The sequence below is a fragment of the Hakea prostrata genome, unplaced genomic scaffold (assembly GCF_041222555.1).
Source record: "Hakea prostrata isolate BN-2017 unplaced genomic scaffold, UWA_Hpros_2 contig_58, whole genome shotgun sequence".
NCBI lineage: Eukaryota > Viridiplantae > Streptophyta > Magnoliopsida > Proteales > Proteaceae > Hakea > Hakea prostrata.
Window position 1 is genome coordinate 24,048 of NW_028291177.1, and position 17,923 is coordinate 41,970.

Below are 17,923 nucleotides of genomic sequence, written 5' to 3' on the forward strand. Positions count from 1 at the left end.
TCTTATTTTCTTTTGTTTCAGTTGTTATTCCTTTTAGACTTATACTACGTTTCGCTGTATTTGTGGAGGGAGTTTCCTCCTCTCTCTACTTCTTTTGATATCTTCGGATATCTGGTATCATTTTCCACACTTTGATTATATTGTTTATTCATTTCTTGATTTGAATCTTTTGTTTATAATATTTAAACCTTGATTATTTCCTGTTTATGATTATGTTATTGTATATGTGGGAGGATGATTTCCTCGATACTTGATCTTTGGGGCTGTGGATCACACTCTCGGGTATGCCAGTTAGGGTACCGGCTAGGGGGATGTGACATTTGGAGGCTAGGGATACTAAAAATACGAAATACTATGGTATATATAGCAACATAGACCTAAACAGAAGATTCTGTTTGAATTCTGTTTGCTTGGGTCGATTGGCTGGGTAGACTGACCCAGTCGACCCAGGCAGTCGACCCAGGCTGTCAGCAAAGCTTGAATCAAGGATTTGAGAGCCTTTGAGCAAAGCACGTCACTATAAAGGGCCCAATGGCGCCTATGACACGTGTTTCTCGTTTTATTTGCCTTAATGGCTCGGGAGTGGGCCTTCCGAATACTGTATTTGTTCTGGGAGGTCCTTGTCCCTCGGCGCCACTAGAGCTTTTCTATCTGACTCGGTCCTATTACACGAAGAAGTTCTACTGCGCCTTTTCGGTGAAGGTGAGGCCTCATGAAGATGAGTGGTCTTCACATGTTTGTTCAAAAGCCTTTTGGCGATCAGCTTCTTAATTTACACTTCCAACATGCGGCAATCATTAGCATGACGCCCTCTATCTTTGTGGTAATGACAATATCTTGACGTGCCAGCCCCATCTTGGGGGCATACACATAACCTTCCAGGGGTTTTTCGTTACCCTGAATCTTCTGAGCCTCGGATCTGTGTCAGAGCTATAGATCGTGACTTGTCCAGAAGAGTGAATGCTCCTCTAAAGCTTCTTTTAGGTCTTGAGACCTATAATGGTTGTGCACTAGCTCCAGGGAAGGAGTGGCTGCCTATACGAAATCCTAGTCTTTCGAAAATAGGCTTGCAAGCTCCCTCGCCTACAGCTTGGGCCTTCCCCCCGCCCCTATGTTTTACCCATTGAGCATGAAGCGTAGGCGCTTCTTCTCCCTAGACACTGTCATTTGGGTTGACAGGGGTAGGATTCACTGTGCTAGGCAGAACACTAGTTGGAACGGAGAAAGGTATAAGCTGACTCCACTAGTTCCCCATTGACTAGAAGGAACCCTCCATCTTAAGCATTTTTGCTGCATGTCTACTCATCGGACAAGATCTGGATTACATGTATGAGTTGCTCCCTAGGGAAGGGGATTAGTAGGTAACTCAGGAATAGTTTCTTGACACTCACCCGTCATAAGGGCTTGCGTATCTCTTGAGGCTCCACTCTTTGGCTAGCCCCCTTCCTCCTTGGGCGGGGGTTTTCCTAAGACTTGGAGGCTTTGTCACCTAAGTTATCTCTAGCCATCTTTTGGTTATCTGAAAGATTCAGACAAGGGGAAAACTACTGAACTTTTTGTTAGTGTTTCCAATAGACGGCGCCAAATGTTGTTATGAAAATGTGCTTGGACTCCTTGGTCCACTCCTGATCCGGGTCTGGTTCTTGAGACCAAAACAATGGTGGAGTGGGCCGCCTCTGGGGACGAGAAGCCACCTCCAATGATTAAGTCAGTTCATGTAGGAAAACCAGAGACTCCCTTGATGAATAAATGCCCAGGGGAGTGAAGAAGAGAATGTTCTTCAAGAGTTAATACAGGAGAACAATGGTTGGAGTATTCAAGTCCTCTTTCTTACTCGTGCTTTGTGAGGTTATATATGCAGCTGGTCCATACCTCTTGTGGATAAATCCGATGATTGGATGGAGGATGGAGATGAATTCTTAGAGAGGCTTGTACAACAAGTCAAACTGTGCAATCTTTACGCCGGTGGAAGATCTTGTTGATGAGTCAAGCAATCAGTTTCAAGTTAATACTGACATGACACTGGCCCGCAATTGGGGGGACAAAAAGGTGCAGGTGCAAGGCTTGAGGCTAGTTTGGGATGAGGGAGAAGCTTCTTTGTCATCCATGAGCATTTAATGATTCTTGGCACATTCAAAGCGGTATTAAATGTCGTGATTGACGTTTGGATAAAAGACACGCCAAATCTGTTGCCAACACTACTTCTACTGAGAAGTCACATGATGAAGCTGTGTGTCACTGTGATGTTTGATTCTTGGGTTCTCAGTTGATATCTCTTCCGAGAAGCCCCATGACTGAGAAGCGTCAATTGAACTATCTTGGACCAAGCTTGAGCCTTGGGTTTGGTTCAAGTGGCTTACTCCTGTTCAGAGATTGTCGTTGTAATGACCATAACACTTAGGTATGTAGTTGCAGAGACATCGACATGAGAGACCTCCTCAAGTTGCAGAGAAATCATTGAGAGACAATATAGTCCCTCCTAGTACAGCCTAGAACTACTTCGATTAAGTGATTTCTACCATCTTTGCTCTAATAGATCACAGGCTTCTAGCATCAAGTTGGGGTTTGACTTGATGAGAGAGAACCTTCTGTATAGCATCAGCGCTAGGTGCCCTCTTTCCTTAGAGTCGCTTCAACCTTCAGTCGCCGAGTCGAAGTCTTGTAGTCAATTGTCAAAGAGAGTCAAGAACGAAATAGGGTAAAAACTAAGGTCTTTCTAACTACAAAATTACACACAAAGCCCTTATTACCAACGGTATGGTTCCACATGAAACTTTGATACAGTTTAAATGGCATGGTTCGGTTTACTCCATTTTGGTACATAATTGACACCCTCAAATACAACCACTAATACAACAATCAATATGGCATGGTTTTTAAAGTCGTGAGGGGGATAGGCTACTGGATAAAAGCTACTTTTTCATTAATAAAAGTAGATACATGTATGAATAGGAAAATTTAAATGCAAATTAACTCTTAACGCTCTAAGTGATAAATTTCCAAAATTCTTCAAATCGTATTCTAATACAAGAAATATCCACAATTACTAATATTTTTCTTCTAAGGAGCACGTTTAGTGTTTCCATGCACTTGAATGGCCATCATCCATGTATGGTTCAAGAAATCCTATAAACTGAACAAAACAGGGCAATAATTAGAATGGAAGTTTCCAACATTTACAATAGGGATCTTAACACCGCCCCCTCCCTCCCCCCGCTAAAATAATAATAATAATAATGAATAAATAAACAGCTCCGTTATGAATGCAAGTATGCAACAAATCAAATCCTAGAACATCTAATGATATGAGATACGAACATGAGGATAAATGATACACCTAAAACCCGGATATAACACGTAAATGTATATCTCTTTATTTATTTATTAAATTTTTTCTTTATTCAATTTGCAATCCTTTACATGATGGTTCCACACAAGTTTTTTTTGGGATCATCTCTAAGGTTCAATCTACCTAGTAATTAATTCCTGGGCAGCTGTTTCCTTTTTATATGATAAGGGCTACAATTTACCTATCTAGCTGTATTTGCATCTCAACTACTGGTTTATAACCTACAATGCTATACAATGTTTCATGCAAATCCCTGGGCAACTATTTCCCTATTTTATGGGTGGAATTAATTTTCTGCAAGTTTTTTTTTATATAAAGACTTGTACCTACTCTGTTTCTTCTAAGATTTTTTCAACATCTCATACCTGAATTTAGCATCAGCTAGGTTCTACTCCATTGACTATTGTTGTTTCAAACATTTTTTTTTCTACCCACGTTTGGTACTACACATATTTTGCTTTTTTATTGTTCTTGATTATCCATAGTTGAACCTGTGCCTCTCCTTCCTTGTCCATATTTTGCTTTTTATTAAATCCCATCTATACCATAACTCCTTGCCATTGGACTATATTTACCACTGATACAACTGATACTCTATACTTTCCACATTACAACATTCCCTACCATGAGGAGAACTTGGAAACTATATTTCTTAGGATCTTTTTAAACTAGATATTGGTTATTGGTTGTCATTAATTGTCCACATATAATGCTACACGTGAGGGGGAGAATGGTACATTATTCTATATCTACTCAAGATGTACTGATGGATATTATTTGTGAAGATCTTTGTCCTCAACTTATGGCATTCTACAACAATATCATTAGCTACCTTTACCTATATTGTCATTTACCTAACTACTTGGTCCACAGTAACCCATACTACCTTACCTACTTGGTCCCAGGTAACTCATACTATCTTTTACCTTACCTACTTGGTCCGCAGTAGCTCATATTGTCTTTTACCTTACCTATTTGGTCCGCAATAACCCATACTGTCTTTTACCTTACATACTTGGTCCGTAGCCCATATTGTCTTTTACCTTACCTACTTGGTCTACAATAACCCATATTGTCTTTTACCTTACCTAATTGGTCCGCAATTGCCCATATTGTCTTTTACCTTACCTACTTGGTCCGCAGTAACTTATACTGTCTTTTACCTACCTACTTGGTCCACAGTAGTCAATATTGCCTTTTACCCATCCATACTTTACCTACTACTTGCCTTCTTGTAAAGCATTTATATGGACTTTGGAATAACAATTTTGAAGACTTAGTGTGTATATTCCTCCCTACTATTGGCATTATGTGGATAGTGTCTTTGATCCTGCTATACTTATGGACTTTGTTCATCTTCAACATTGTTGATTATTCTCATTATTGGATGGTTCTTTCGACATAAAAAATTAAAGTTTCTTTAAGTTGATGTTGATTATCTCCTCGGTGAAATTTTCTCAGTGTTTATTGACGTCTACTATTGCTACATGATTCAAAATTGGTGCTACCTTTCAAGTTTATTATTATTGTGCAAGCTGAAGTTTTCTTTGTGTATGCTCTAGCTTAAGGGGGAGTGTTGAAGTTTGTGTTGTTACTGTTCACATGAACAGTGTTATGCATTATTTATTGTTTCCTTTTCAGATGTGCTACTCTTTCTAATGTAAGAATCTTGCTATACAAGTTTTGATAATTTCTAGACAGCATAATTTCTATTTTCTATTAGTTACTAATTTTAGAACTTTCCTTTTATAGTACTTTCTATTTTGGACAAATTTTGGGAGTTAGTTTTACTAGAAAATTTTATCCATAAGTTGCACTTTTTATGTCCTTTTTTAGAGGGCAAGATGACTTGCTTCTCAAGTTGTAATCTAGACTATTCATATCTATAAATAAGAGACTGCGATTGTAGGAATACTAACCTAGAATCGTAGGCTTATGTGATTCCTATCAATTCTTATTTCTTCTTCTAAATTGTTCTTGTTATTGCTCTGTTTTGTTTGATAAAAGTTTAATTTCTAACACATAGTGTTCTTAATTATAACAAAATAGAAAAGTCCAACTTGGACGAAGCCTATCTTTTAATTGGACCTTTACTACCGGTTTAGGCCAAATCAGTACTTGTGCTAGGCCATAAACTTAGGTTGGATGTGGCCCAGAACTTGGGCTGGCCCTGCTGGCTTTCACTTAAGAAAACTTGTTAGTTAAAAACTGAAGATTTCAACGAATTCGATACAGAATCCTCAAAAACTGTATGATGCCTGTCATGAGGAATACTTGCTCGCTACTGTTTCTAAGAAAGTGATTAATGGCAAATGTGCTTCACGGGAATGCTCCAAAAAAGTTGGAAGCCTCCTACCAAATATAATTTAGTTACAAACACTGAAATGTGGATTTACTTCTGGCAACCAGACAACCATTTGAAATTTGTGAGTCATTCCTTAGTATGTACTGCTCCTTATATCTAGATGACTATCCAAAACTTGAAGGCTTCAAGCAGGATGTGCCAATCATCAATCATCATGGAATCTTATTACTTATGCAATGTTTAGGTAATTGTAAAAGGAAAGAAACTGGAACATATTTAAGAGTGCAAATACTGAAACAGGAAGAGAGGGTTACTCTGAACCCTTGTAGTTTGCTCAAGTCTTGGTGCTTCAGTTTCAGAATTCAATGGACCTATTGCAGATGGTTCATTGCGTGCATAGACTAAAAAAACCACAACATCCATGGTGAAATAATTAATTTAGCGCTACCCAGTGCTACCTTTACATATAATTCTTTATAATCATGGTTCAAAATATTTGTTTCTAAAGACATGTTGCCATCCCTGCTGAAATAGAAAATTTTCAAGGAAATTTTTTCAGTGAAAACGTTGCACCCTAAACGTCGGCAGTCAATTCCTCAACCAAAATATTTTGTATATTTCAGCAAGATTTCAAATATTGGATAAACTAATCAAGAAGGGGTGAAAAATAGAAGGGGAGAGACTATAACCTACTGGAAGTAGTATAATTACCTTTAAACCATCTTTAGTCCACCGTGCACCATATCCTTCAGCAACCCTTATCTCAAAGACAACCCCATATGGTTGAACAATATGGATGTTCATCCAGCAAAAATGAGCTATTAAGGAACCGATGATTTTCAATGCCAGTCTGTTCTTATTGGAATCTGAAGAAATAAAATAAATAAATAAAATCATATTTAATGATATGATGACCAGAGCCCATGTGGCCAAACTTAGCATTGTAAACCTCAAAGTTGTTCGTAATATCAATGTTCCTTGGACAATCCATAATAGGGGTTGGGGCAAAATCTGAAGTCTAGAAGAAACATCAAAACAAATGGTTTTCCAAACCAAGTCCACAGCCCCTAGAGTTAGGAGTCCATCTCTTAAGGTTAGGTTCCCACCTTATCCTAGCCCCAAAAGCCAGCTTCCTGACGTAGTCAAATATAGAGTTACCAGGTAGAATTTTAAGATCCAAATGAGGTCGAGCATGGGGGTGCTATAGTGGGCTATAAGCATCCAAGGGGTTAGGGAGAGCCCAAGGGAGACAACCGGAAAGGAGCCAAGAGAGAACCCAGTAAAGTGAGTAGGGTAGCCTTAACTGAGTATGAGAACCCAGCAAGGAAAAGACAGGATTTCTCAAGATTAATGTGATGTCCATTTGATAGAATGGTATAAAGAGGTCGAATTAAGATCCTAACATGCTCTAGGTTGAGGTCATGGTGAAAGAGCGCAAAAGAGATAAGGCATTAAGACTATTAATAATATCTCGGGATCATATTGATTGTTTAATGAATTGATCAATATAGTAAACAACAGGATTTTGAATTTGGTGCTTAGAGTTAAGATTAATAAAACAGTCAGTCCTTCGTATAAAAGAACGAAGTTGATTACGCTATGCAATGATCCCTAGAGAAACATGGACCTAATACATTCTAAAGGGAAGAGTAAGAGTATAGGACAGAAACTAAAAGGAAGAAACTGGAGTGGAACCTTCATTTATTGTGGTAAATGACCTAAGTGTTGACATTGTTTCCTTCTTGTAAGTTGTAACATTAAACTATTAATATGTCAATTGCTTAATGCAGATAATAATGAATGTCAATGACTGAATCAGAATGGTATATATAATATGTTTTAAATACCACAAGTTCATACTTATAGTGCTTGTTTTGTGTGTCAATGGTACTAATGATCAAATCTATAAGATGACAGAGAATATAAATGTAGGTTGTTAAGTAATCATACTCAAATATGAATAATGCTAACTAGTAATAAATTGAAAACTCATTATGAATGAAAATGACACAACAAAACAAGGGAGACAGTTTGACATTAAATTAGAGGTCTCAACCCTTCAATGCAGAAGGATTATATTCGTGTGAAATTGAGATGACAAAAGCCATAATATTTTAAGTACTCAAAACGGAACACTGTTCAAAGGATCTCTATCCTACTCTATGTGCTGATGATTCATTTTGACACTGATGGAAGTCGTTCACATGATGAGATTCTGGCATAAAAATGCACCACAAGGATCCAAATGGTGTGATGAACAAAAGGAATGCTGATAATATAGGGGCAGTTTTTTAATGGAATAAAGTGGGTGGACAAGAAGGGTGAAAAATGTATTTCTTTCCTGGGTTTGTTTGGTTAAGTGTGGCGGGAGAATGAGGAGACAGACTTCCTTAAATTAAGTGATTTGTCTGCTTTGGTGACAGTGACAATTTCCCACTGCATGTGTTAAAAAGTTCCTATCCAAGATGGTGGACCTTTTTTGGGGGAAAGAAACACTACCTTTTATATTGTGGAACCTACATTTCTCTTTTCCAATTTTCTTTTAACTTCCTTTGCTTTTCTATCTTTCACCCCACTTTACATGGGTCACACATATTTCCCCTTCTTTTCCATTAAACAAATGGTTTCAAGAGCCAAAAATTGACTGCTAACAACTAGGCTAAACAAGGACATGCCCAAATGATGAAGACAGGGAAAATGATGATTACAAGGTATAGCAATGAGAAAACCTTTTATGCACACACAAAATCATGATGGATGCTAGATTCAAATGACAGAATGCCAGATACTATGTTCTTTTCTATTACCAATCTTGACTAATGACCAAATTAATGCAAAATATTACATGGCATTAAATGATTCTTTCACTCATGGAGCTGCAAAGCTCACTCTGTATTTTCACCAATTGTTTCAGATTTAGCTGCATAGGATAAATGCAAGGGAATTGTGACTGCTAAGAAAATTGCTGAGTGATAGGAGCTGTGAAACTTTCTTATACATAAAGCTCATCGATGTAATTATTGTAAATGTAATGGTAATACGCAGAGGCCAATGGTGTCGCCTGATTTGAATATGAAGTTCCTATGATGTAAATGGAATACCTTGACCAATACTGAATGAAATGTTCATTTCTGTTAACCCCTATATAATACAAGGTTTCCTATGCATGCATAGTTAGAAATGTTTGTCAGCCCCAGTGGGTCTAAGAAACTGGGGCATGATATAGCATCGTTCTTTTTTTATTTAGCTTTTAATGACAGATAAGATGGTTAAATGTTAACAGGACCAGTCTTTCCCATGTAAGGCATCCATGATACCCATGGTATCCAGAAGATGTCAAAACAAGGCAAAGCACCTAACGACCAGCACTATATTTACTCCCCTCCCCCAAAAAAAGGGGAAAGAAAAAGAAAAATCAAGCATATCCCACCATAGAAAAAAAATTCGAGGGAAACTCAAGTTTCGATCAGGTGAAAATGGGAAACCTATGTGGGAAACTGGGAAATTTCAAGAAAATTTAGGACTTTTTTGTGCAAGTTTTGACATTAAGTTTTGATAGGTTTTAGGGGGTATTTTAGGGTGGGATTTTGCATTTAAGCTAATTAGAGTATAAAGAACACATTGGTCGTATTTTGCTAAAAAAGTCAATGTAAATATGTCATTCAGTGTACATAACATCAATATAGAGTTGTCCGAGAAGTACACTATAGACTTAACTATTTAAGTACATAACATTCAATATATAATTTCTAACTTCAAAACATCAAATACAAAGTAACTGAAAATAAAAGGAAAGTACAACTTAGTGCCAAGTGGATCCATCCTCTGAGTTGAGTAGTATTATCCCTATAACATTCTATCCTCCAACCAACAAACATAGACATCCCATGACATTTTATGCCTATGGTTGTCAAAGTAATCGACAACTGTAACTTTATAAGTTTGGTCATCAACATGCCTGAGATAACTAGTCTGAGGGAATACGCAATTTGGATAGAGAAGTCTTGATGGAGGGGGTATTTGTCATGGTATTTGAGGAAATATGAAAGAAACAAAAAAATTTAAAATTTAGGAAAGCTACAAAACTTGCAAGAAAAAGTCTCAGGTTTCCACAAAATTTCTCAAGTTTCTACGAAATTTTTCAAGTTTCCATGAAATTTACCAAGTTTTAACGAAACTTCCCATGTTTCCCACGAAATTTGGGAATTTTTTTTTCCTCATGAACAGCTGGTCCAGCTAGGTTGAACCAGGTTTCGAGGTTTCAACAAGTTTCGACGAAATTTCGACTGTTTCAATCGAAACTTTGGATTTTTTTCGGTCCCCTAATTTTTCGTTTCGAGGTTCCCAAAATGGAAATTTTCGGTGAAAATTTCGCAAGTTTCGATGGAATTTTGTTCTATATACCCACAAAGGTGCGCCAGCTCAAGGGTATTTCTCCGTCTTCTACCTCCCATTTTTTCATCCGTCTTTTTTTTCTCCATTCTTCATCTCCTCTTCAACCTTTTCCAGCCAACCTCCAAACCCCCTCCAATCCAAAAATAAACAATAAAAAAATAATAATAATTAAATAAAAAATATGATCCCTTGCAAGGAAGAAAATTCCACCGAAACAGGAATTTTGACCTTACAAAAGACCGAAGTTTTTGATATTTTGGTCGAAATTGAACACTTTTTTCTAGAAATTGGAACTTCAATTTCGGGCCTCATATGGACTCAAAAGGATTTGGATTATTGCATACTACCTATTTTAAGCATAATAAACACAATGGAACTAGTATTTTGCCCAAAAAACCCCATTGAAAATTTATCATTCAAGTAAACTAACAAATGACTAGTTTCGACAAGTGCAAACTATATTGCATACATGCATAAAATCATCAGCATACATGAATTGTTTGGTAGAATGGTTACATATACAACAAGTTAACAAAATAAAATGACCGACTAGATAAGGTGATGGTGTCTCACATATATTAAGTTGAAGATATCATATATACATAAAATAAAAATACATAATTTTAGAAAATAATTATTAAAATTAGAAAATAAAAAAATGGTAGCAAATAATAAAAAGATAAGTTTAACAAAACACAATCATAGATCATAGTCCTAGGCTAAACACATATTAATTTCAAGGCAATATAAGATCATTTAAGGCATGAACAAAACAAAAATAAAAAAAGGGAAGTTTGGAACTATTGCTTCACATTCTATTGTTGCCGGAGTTTCCTTTGTAGATGTTGTAGCTTAGGAGGTGTTTGGAGGCAAAAAATGAGCAAAAAAGGTGATTGAAGGCAAAGGAGTCTTGGAAATTAGGTGAAAATGGGATAGAAATCAACAAAAACTAAAGAAAAACAAGTTGTAATGTGGAAATGGTCGAAATTTTGGTCGAAATTTGACACTTTTCCGAAATAATTGGAATTTCGTTTCGTTTTTGAAAAAATGCAGACATTTCAACCGAAATTGTCGAAATTTCGGTCGAATTTTCTTCTATGATCCATTGTATGAGTAGGTCTTCCGTACATTAGGCAACAAATCACCTTGGGCATCCCAATGCGCATTGTCACTCTTTTAAGCTTGCCTTGACAACTACAAAAGCATCTAGAACTAAAATATTCTAGGCCTTCAACTTAATAATTAGTGTTTCTCATTTTCTACCCACTATAAGTTTCTACGCTATCATCTTTTATCCCCTTCACGTTTTTAAATATATCTTGCATTCAACACACGCATCTTGGCACCTTGAGTGTAGTCATAGGCCAAGAACAGGCCATGTTTTGCTATTGGATGGTCATATAGTTCTAAAGTTTTTGGCTGTGATAGGCCCGAGTACAAAGCCTAAGGGGGCATGCAGATTCGTTATCAAGGATTTAGTTGTTTCATTGTAGAGGGGCAGGCGTTGGCAAAACATTGGTGGACCATAGTTGTAGTCTTGAGGTCAAGGCATCAAAACATCCTCCCAGAAAAGACTGTGTAAGAAAAATGCCCCCTGAACTCTGCCTGTGCGGAAGCCTTTAGCACCTGGTTCGCCCTTTGTTTGTTGTTTCATTGTAGCATTTAGAAATTATGCAAGTCTAATTGGATATTTGGCCTCAATAATAGCATCTTAAACTTATAGTTTTGCTTGTCTATTTAGAAGATCATATTTGGTCTCAGTAATAGCATCTTAAAGTAATAGTTTTGCTTGTGTGTATAGAAGTTCAAATATGCTCTTTTAGTTGATTGTAGATTAGATTAAGCAGTGAACTGATACGTATATGATGACTAGGCAAGTTCTAGACATAGTAGGAAGCAGAGATTAAGGGTTCCTGATGTAACCCAGGGTTTGGGTTAACCTCCAGGATCCTCTTAAGGTGAACCAGCTAGCAAACAAATAGCCCTTGGATGATTTTATCTCAACTTTAGTAACCCACGGGAAAATAGAACTGAGAAAAATAGGTTATGAAGGAATGGGAAGGTTAAGGTTTAACAAGATTTGAGATGGCTGGTGGTTTTGGATCATTAGGGTTTTAGAGATATTAGGGTTTTAACAATCAAGATGGGACCGATTTTGGATAATTTTAAGATACCCCAAAATTACCCAGGGATGGAGAGCAAAGATGAGGGGAATGATGATGGGGCATGCGCTAGGGAGGATACATACATAAGGATGATGGGGGCAGCCTAGTTCTTGGGAGCAAGACTCACCTTCCGATAGGTGCCGCAAGGTTTCTCAGCCCTGAAGCACTCATGCGCACTTCCTGGATGCAATTCTCATTAATTCCACTCATTAATACTGAATTGAATTAAAACCTTGGACTAGTATTAATAGCCAATGATAGGGCCCTCTCAAACCTGAATCTGAGTCCTATCGTTAGCTTACTGTTGACGATGGAAGAATACAGAAACAATACAAACAGCAATAGTATATAACTCTTATAGATGATCGTTCATTGTTTCAGAATCAGTAGAACAGCAGATTAACAACGAAGTTATCGCTTGGTGAATACAAAATACTACTAATACCTATTGCAACTACAAACTGAATTATAACCTAAGAATTAAAGCAAAGGCTAGGTAACATAACCAGCTCCATAATCTAGAGCTTCCTGAAAAGTCTTCCTTCTCCCACAAGCACAGTTTGTCTTTACTCATTTTCTCCTCTCCTCTACCCTCCCTCCTTACCCCCATATATCCCTTCTTCCATTCTCTCTAACAAAGTCTAACAAACTCTCCTCTCTTATCCAATGTTCAGTTGCCACCTAGCCTGTCATTTCTGTCCCTTAGCTCATAACAGAATGGTGGTGGCTGTCTACTAATGGATTGCCACTTGTCCTTCCTTTGCACCAGCTGCTGGTGTAGCTACATTCTCCCCTGTTTCAGCCGATGCTACTGCTGTCTTCCCCTGTTTACCCTTGAGTTTGTATAACTGAATAACTAGGGTCTTATCAACACTTCCCGCCTTCAGATTCACCTTGTCCTCAAGGTGAGGGAAAATTTGAGGTGAGTCTTCACATGTGTGCCAGCCATCTTCCGGAAAACGTGCAAGTACTGAAACAAAATTTAGCCCCCACCCCTTTTTTTTTTTTTTTTTTTTTTGCATTTGATAGCCGGACTGCAACTTGCCTAAGGCTCACCAGATCAGCATCATCTGGAAGCAGGTATCTCTTTTCCTAATAGAACTGATCCAACATAAATAGGCACAACACCTGAGGAATCCCAAATGCAATGCTTCTTCATTCGATCCACGCCATGATGAATTCCCGAGGCATATTGGAAACAGCCACTTGTATGAAATATTCCCAGAAAAACAAAATAAATGACCACCGAAGAGCAATAAGCCATCCTTACGATCAGGCCCTTGATTGGAGGATGATCTCGACTCGGTGACGAGGATGAATCGATAGCTTGTGATCCTTATAACTGCTTCAAGTGCTCGAAGAAATGCTCGAAGCTTTGTTAGAAGACCCATGCTCCCAATAGAACGCAGCCCTAAACAGATGGGTAAAATTTCTGTCGCCGGCAACGAAACCAGGCATCGATAGCATGGACCTCCGTTATTATTGTAAGCAGTAAGCTCCCCTTCTAATCCCAGAGCAACACCTGATACAAGAGGCCTTCCCAAAACTACACAACAATCACCGATCAGATACCTGCTGGGCACATTATCCGTGGCATCAATTACTATGGCATATTTGCTCAAAATTTCCAAAGCGTTGGATGTTCATAAGGCTTCTTTGTGTTCCTCGATATGAACAATGAAATTTATCGTGCGACAAGCCGCTGCAGCAGATTCAACTTTTGATTTACCAATAAATGCTTCTATATGGATAATATGATTTTCGCTGAATCGATCAACTGTGCGTGCAGTACAGAGAATGACCCCACCAAGGCTCACCTCTGCATCTCGTCGGAGGCCGAAATCCTCTCGATGGGTGCTGCAACGAGTCACGGCTCTGCGATTGTCTTCGGAAGCAGGAAGAAATCGCCGTGGTAGCGCCCAACCGTGGCTCTTTCCGGCAGATGTTCATTGTCGTTTGGACTGGTTTGGAGTCTCGCTACTCAAGCGTGGATTTGGAGGTTGAAGAAGGATGAACAGTAGCCTTACGGGAACACTCTGGCTTGTAGGTATTGCATTCAAGTTGTCTAATTTCTGAGCCAAGCCTGGGCTGGGCCAGTTAATCCACTGTAGAGCCCATCTGCGAGCCTCACTTATATGACCCAGATCCAACATCTTCAAATTGTGGGCTTTAGTTGGGTCTTTTATAGCCCATTTCAACATCTTCATATATTATAACAAGGTTGCCAACCAGCCCATGGACCTCATGTATTTGACCCATGCTTGGATCGGAACTGCCGATCCACCCAGACCCAAATTTGAACCTCTTCGTCCCAAACACGAGTTGTGATCAAAACCCTCTTGTTTCATTCTTCTTCTTTGTCTGTTTGTTTTGGCCGCCACTAGTGGTACCTCTTCCATCACTAGTGCTGTGGAAAATCCCCGTGAGTACGCCTTAGACTTCACTGGACAATCTAGTAAGAGAACGGAATCTCGGAGCCATATTGCACCAAGGAGGTTTTCCGTTGTGCAATTGGGAACCTGACGACCCCTTCGACTGCTGACTCCTCTCACCACCAAGGAGGTTTCGCCAGAGCTCTAACCACCCAACTCATCACCCCTCTGATTGGTCAACGCTTCTTCTGATGCCCAAGAGCAGAGTCGTGAGAAGCCCCTTCTCCCAAAGACTCACCGTAGAGATCGAACTTCAACTCAGGAAAATCGTTTTGGATGGTTGACTCTTCCTTCTACTTCCTTTCCCTTGTTCGGCGAGGAAAACTCTTGGCCACCACCGGATGTTTCAGTCCTATGTTGCTAGGCGTCAACTCTCTGCAATTCTTAGCGTGAACCTTGGATTCTTCATCGTGTTCTCCAGCATCAATTTCCATCTGATGGGTGTTTGCTGCCGAGCTCGAATCCAGCGTTTTCTCTTCACCGAAATCCATTCTTAAGGCCTCCGTGAAGCTCTCCCAATCTAGTTTCGGCCAGCCTCTCTGGTAGACCCAATTGAGCACATCATCTTCCAAATGATTGAAAGCTACTGAGAGCCAATGTTCTTGCTCAATCTGATGTTGCCAACAGAAGAGCTCGACTTCCATCAACCATACTTGCGCTCATTCTTTTCCTGAAAACAGCGAAAATATCATCTCAGCTCCATGGGAACCTTAATGCTCTGATACCAAGTTGATAGGGCCCTCTCAAACCTGAATCTGAGTCCTATCATTAGCTTACTATTGACGATGGAAGAATACCAAAACAATACAAACAACAATAGTATATAACTCTTATAGATGATCATTCATTGTTTCAGAATCAGTAGAACAACAGATTAACAATGAAGTTATCGCTTGGTGAATACAAAATACTACTAATACCTATTGCAACTACAAACTGAATAATAACCTAAGAATTAAAGCAAAGGCTAGGTAACATAACCAGCTCCATAACCAGAGCTTCTCGAGAAGTCTTCCTTCTCCCACAAGCACAGTTTGTCTTTACTCATTTTCTCCTCTCCTCTACCCTCCCTCCATACCCCCATATATCCCTTCTTCCATTCTCTCTAACAAAGTCTAACAAACTCTCCTCTCTTATCCAATGTTCTGTTGCCACCTGGCCTGTCATTTCTGTCCCTTAGCTCGTAACAGAATGGTGGTGGCTGTCTACTAATGGATTGCCACTTGTCCTTCCCCTGCACCAGTTGCTGGTGTAGCTACATTCTCCCCTGTTTCAGCCGATGCTACTGCTGTCTTCCCCTGTTTACCCTTCTGTTTGTATACCTAAATAACTAGGGTCTTATCAGCCAGTATTAAGACTCCTACTTCAACTCTTAAAGGAAAACCAAAATAACTCCTAATCAGGAGTCCTATTTAACAACTTAGGAACCCGCCACTAATTAATTAATGAACTTCTACTTACGCTACAACTCAAGTAACTCACAAACTAGGACTCCAAGTAACAACATTACGACAAAAAATAGATGGAACTATTCCAACTAAATAGGGCTCGAACCAAGGGAGGATAATGACTAAAATACCCTGCATTGGTTTGGTGGTCCTACTCTGGTTCTACCGCAAGCTGTTAGTGGGCTTGGGCCCTCTTTCATCCCCTCCTGGGCTGTCTCTTGCTGGTTACATCAGCTCCCCCCTTGTTGAAATCATTTATTTCCGATGAATGGGTAAATGCCATATACCTCTTGTATAAGTCTGGAGTGATCTTTTTGAAATCATCAGCAAGTATCCATGTACTTCCGCTTCAAGGTTTGACATCCCACTTAACAAGGAAGGTGTGGTATCCAGGTCCTCTTCATGTGGTCTTGTGCATGTCATCTGGCACTTTTTTGATAGCTTCTTCTTCTTTGGCGACACGAGCTGTGATAATTGGAGCATCCTGAATCCCCTTCATCCCAATGGTGGCCACACCGCCAGGGGATAAATAGAGGTCTGCTACATTAAAGATATTAGTGATACCCATGTCTAAAGGTAACTACAAAAGATAAGCATTAGGGCAGATCCTTTTGAGAATTTTGTAGGGTCCCATCTTCCTGGGGTGCAGTTTGGCATTGGCACCTGGTTGGAGTTGCTCTGGATGTATTCTGACCATGACCATATAACTGTATTAAGTGCTATGCTATCCTCATCCTTACGTATGCATGGACTTCAGTTTTATGCTGAAAGAACTCGTCTGCTTCAGTGCTAACTATGGCTTTTGTTGGCAGAGGTGTCAAATCAATAGGCTTTTGGGGTTGGACATCTAGCAAAGCTTCAAAGGGGGTTCTCCTAGTGTTCTGTTCACAAAACTGTTGTAACTCTGCGATGTCATGTATGGCTGGCCAAGTCTTCTCTAATCTTGCATAAGGCTCCTTAGTAGGTTTCCAGTTATCTATTAACTACTTCTGTTTGGCTGTCAGTCTGGGGTGGAATGCAGCTGAGTATACTAACTGGTGTTAGCGAGTAGCCAGAGTGTCTTCCAAAAGTAAATCCAAAAGTAACTCATGAACTTGATGTCCCAGTTTGATACAATCATGCTGGGCAATCCATGCATCCAAACAATCTCTTGAGGAAACTTCTAGTGATGTGTCTAGCATCATCTGTTTTATGACAGGGAAAAATGGGTCATCTAAGTGAATCTATCAACTACCACAAAAATTGGATCAAATTTTGTTTGGGTAAGGGAAAGGGGAGAGTAGAGTCCTGTGTATTGCAGATTTCCTTTGGCAAGTTGACATTCAACGTCCCTTTTAAGTCCAAGTCAGTAGTATCTAGCCATCACTTGGATTGTGGTATTATTAACCCTAAAATGTCCATCAAGGCCCCGTTCATGTAACTCTCAAATAATGTGCAGCCATAAATGTGACATCCCTCAGAAAATACTAACCTGGTTATGTTTATAGGGTTGGAACCTAAGAGAGCTAGAGCAACCATGCTGTGCGCCTTGAGCATGGGTTCCAAAGTTCAACCTGCAAACATGGAGGTGGATAACTAAGATCATGCAGGTGTGCAACAAGGTACGAAACTTTGGCGAAATTTGGGAAGGTTTTGCTGGGATTTCGCCCCAGTTTGGGGGGGGGGTGATTGAGGTCATTTTGGCTTGGTTTTTGGTGTCTAGCCTAATATGAGGTCAATAAACACACTAAGAAAGCTATTTTGGCCTAAAACATCAGCTAAAGTGATGCTCCTGATTGGCACATGCCTGGCTGTATGCAGGAAAAACTGGAAGTCAAGAATATGACTTT

General features: G+C 39.2%; 1 protein-coding gene across 1 annotated transcript in view; it reads right to left on the minus strand.

Moving 5' to 3' along the window:
- Positions 1 to 1,488: 1,488 nt before the first annotated feature.
- LOC148999051 (RNA-binding ASCH domain protein) overlaps positions 1,489 to 17,923 on the minus strand; it is an 82,848-nt gene continuing 66,413 nt past the window's right edge. Inside the window, exons 10-11 of the mRNA XM_089141502.1 lie at positions 6,366 to 6,520; positions 1,489 to 3,133 (exon numbers count right to left, since the gene is read on the minus strand). Coding sequence (XP_088997628.1) covers positions 3,074 to 3,133; positions 6,366 to 6,520 — 215 coding nt within the window. The 3' untranslated portion in view covers positions 1,489 to 3,073. The remainder of the gene's footprint in view (positions 3,134 to 6,365; positions 6,521 to 17,923) is intronic.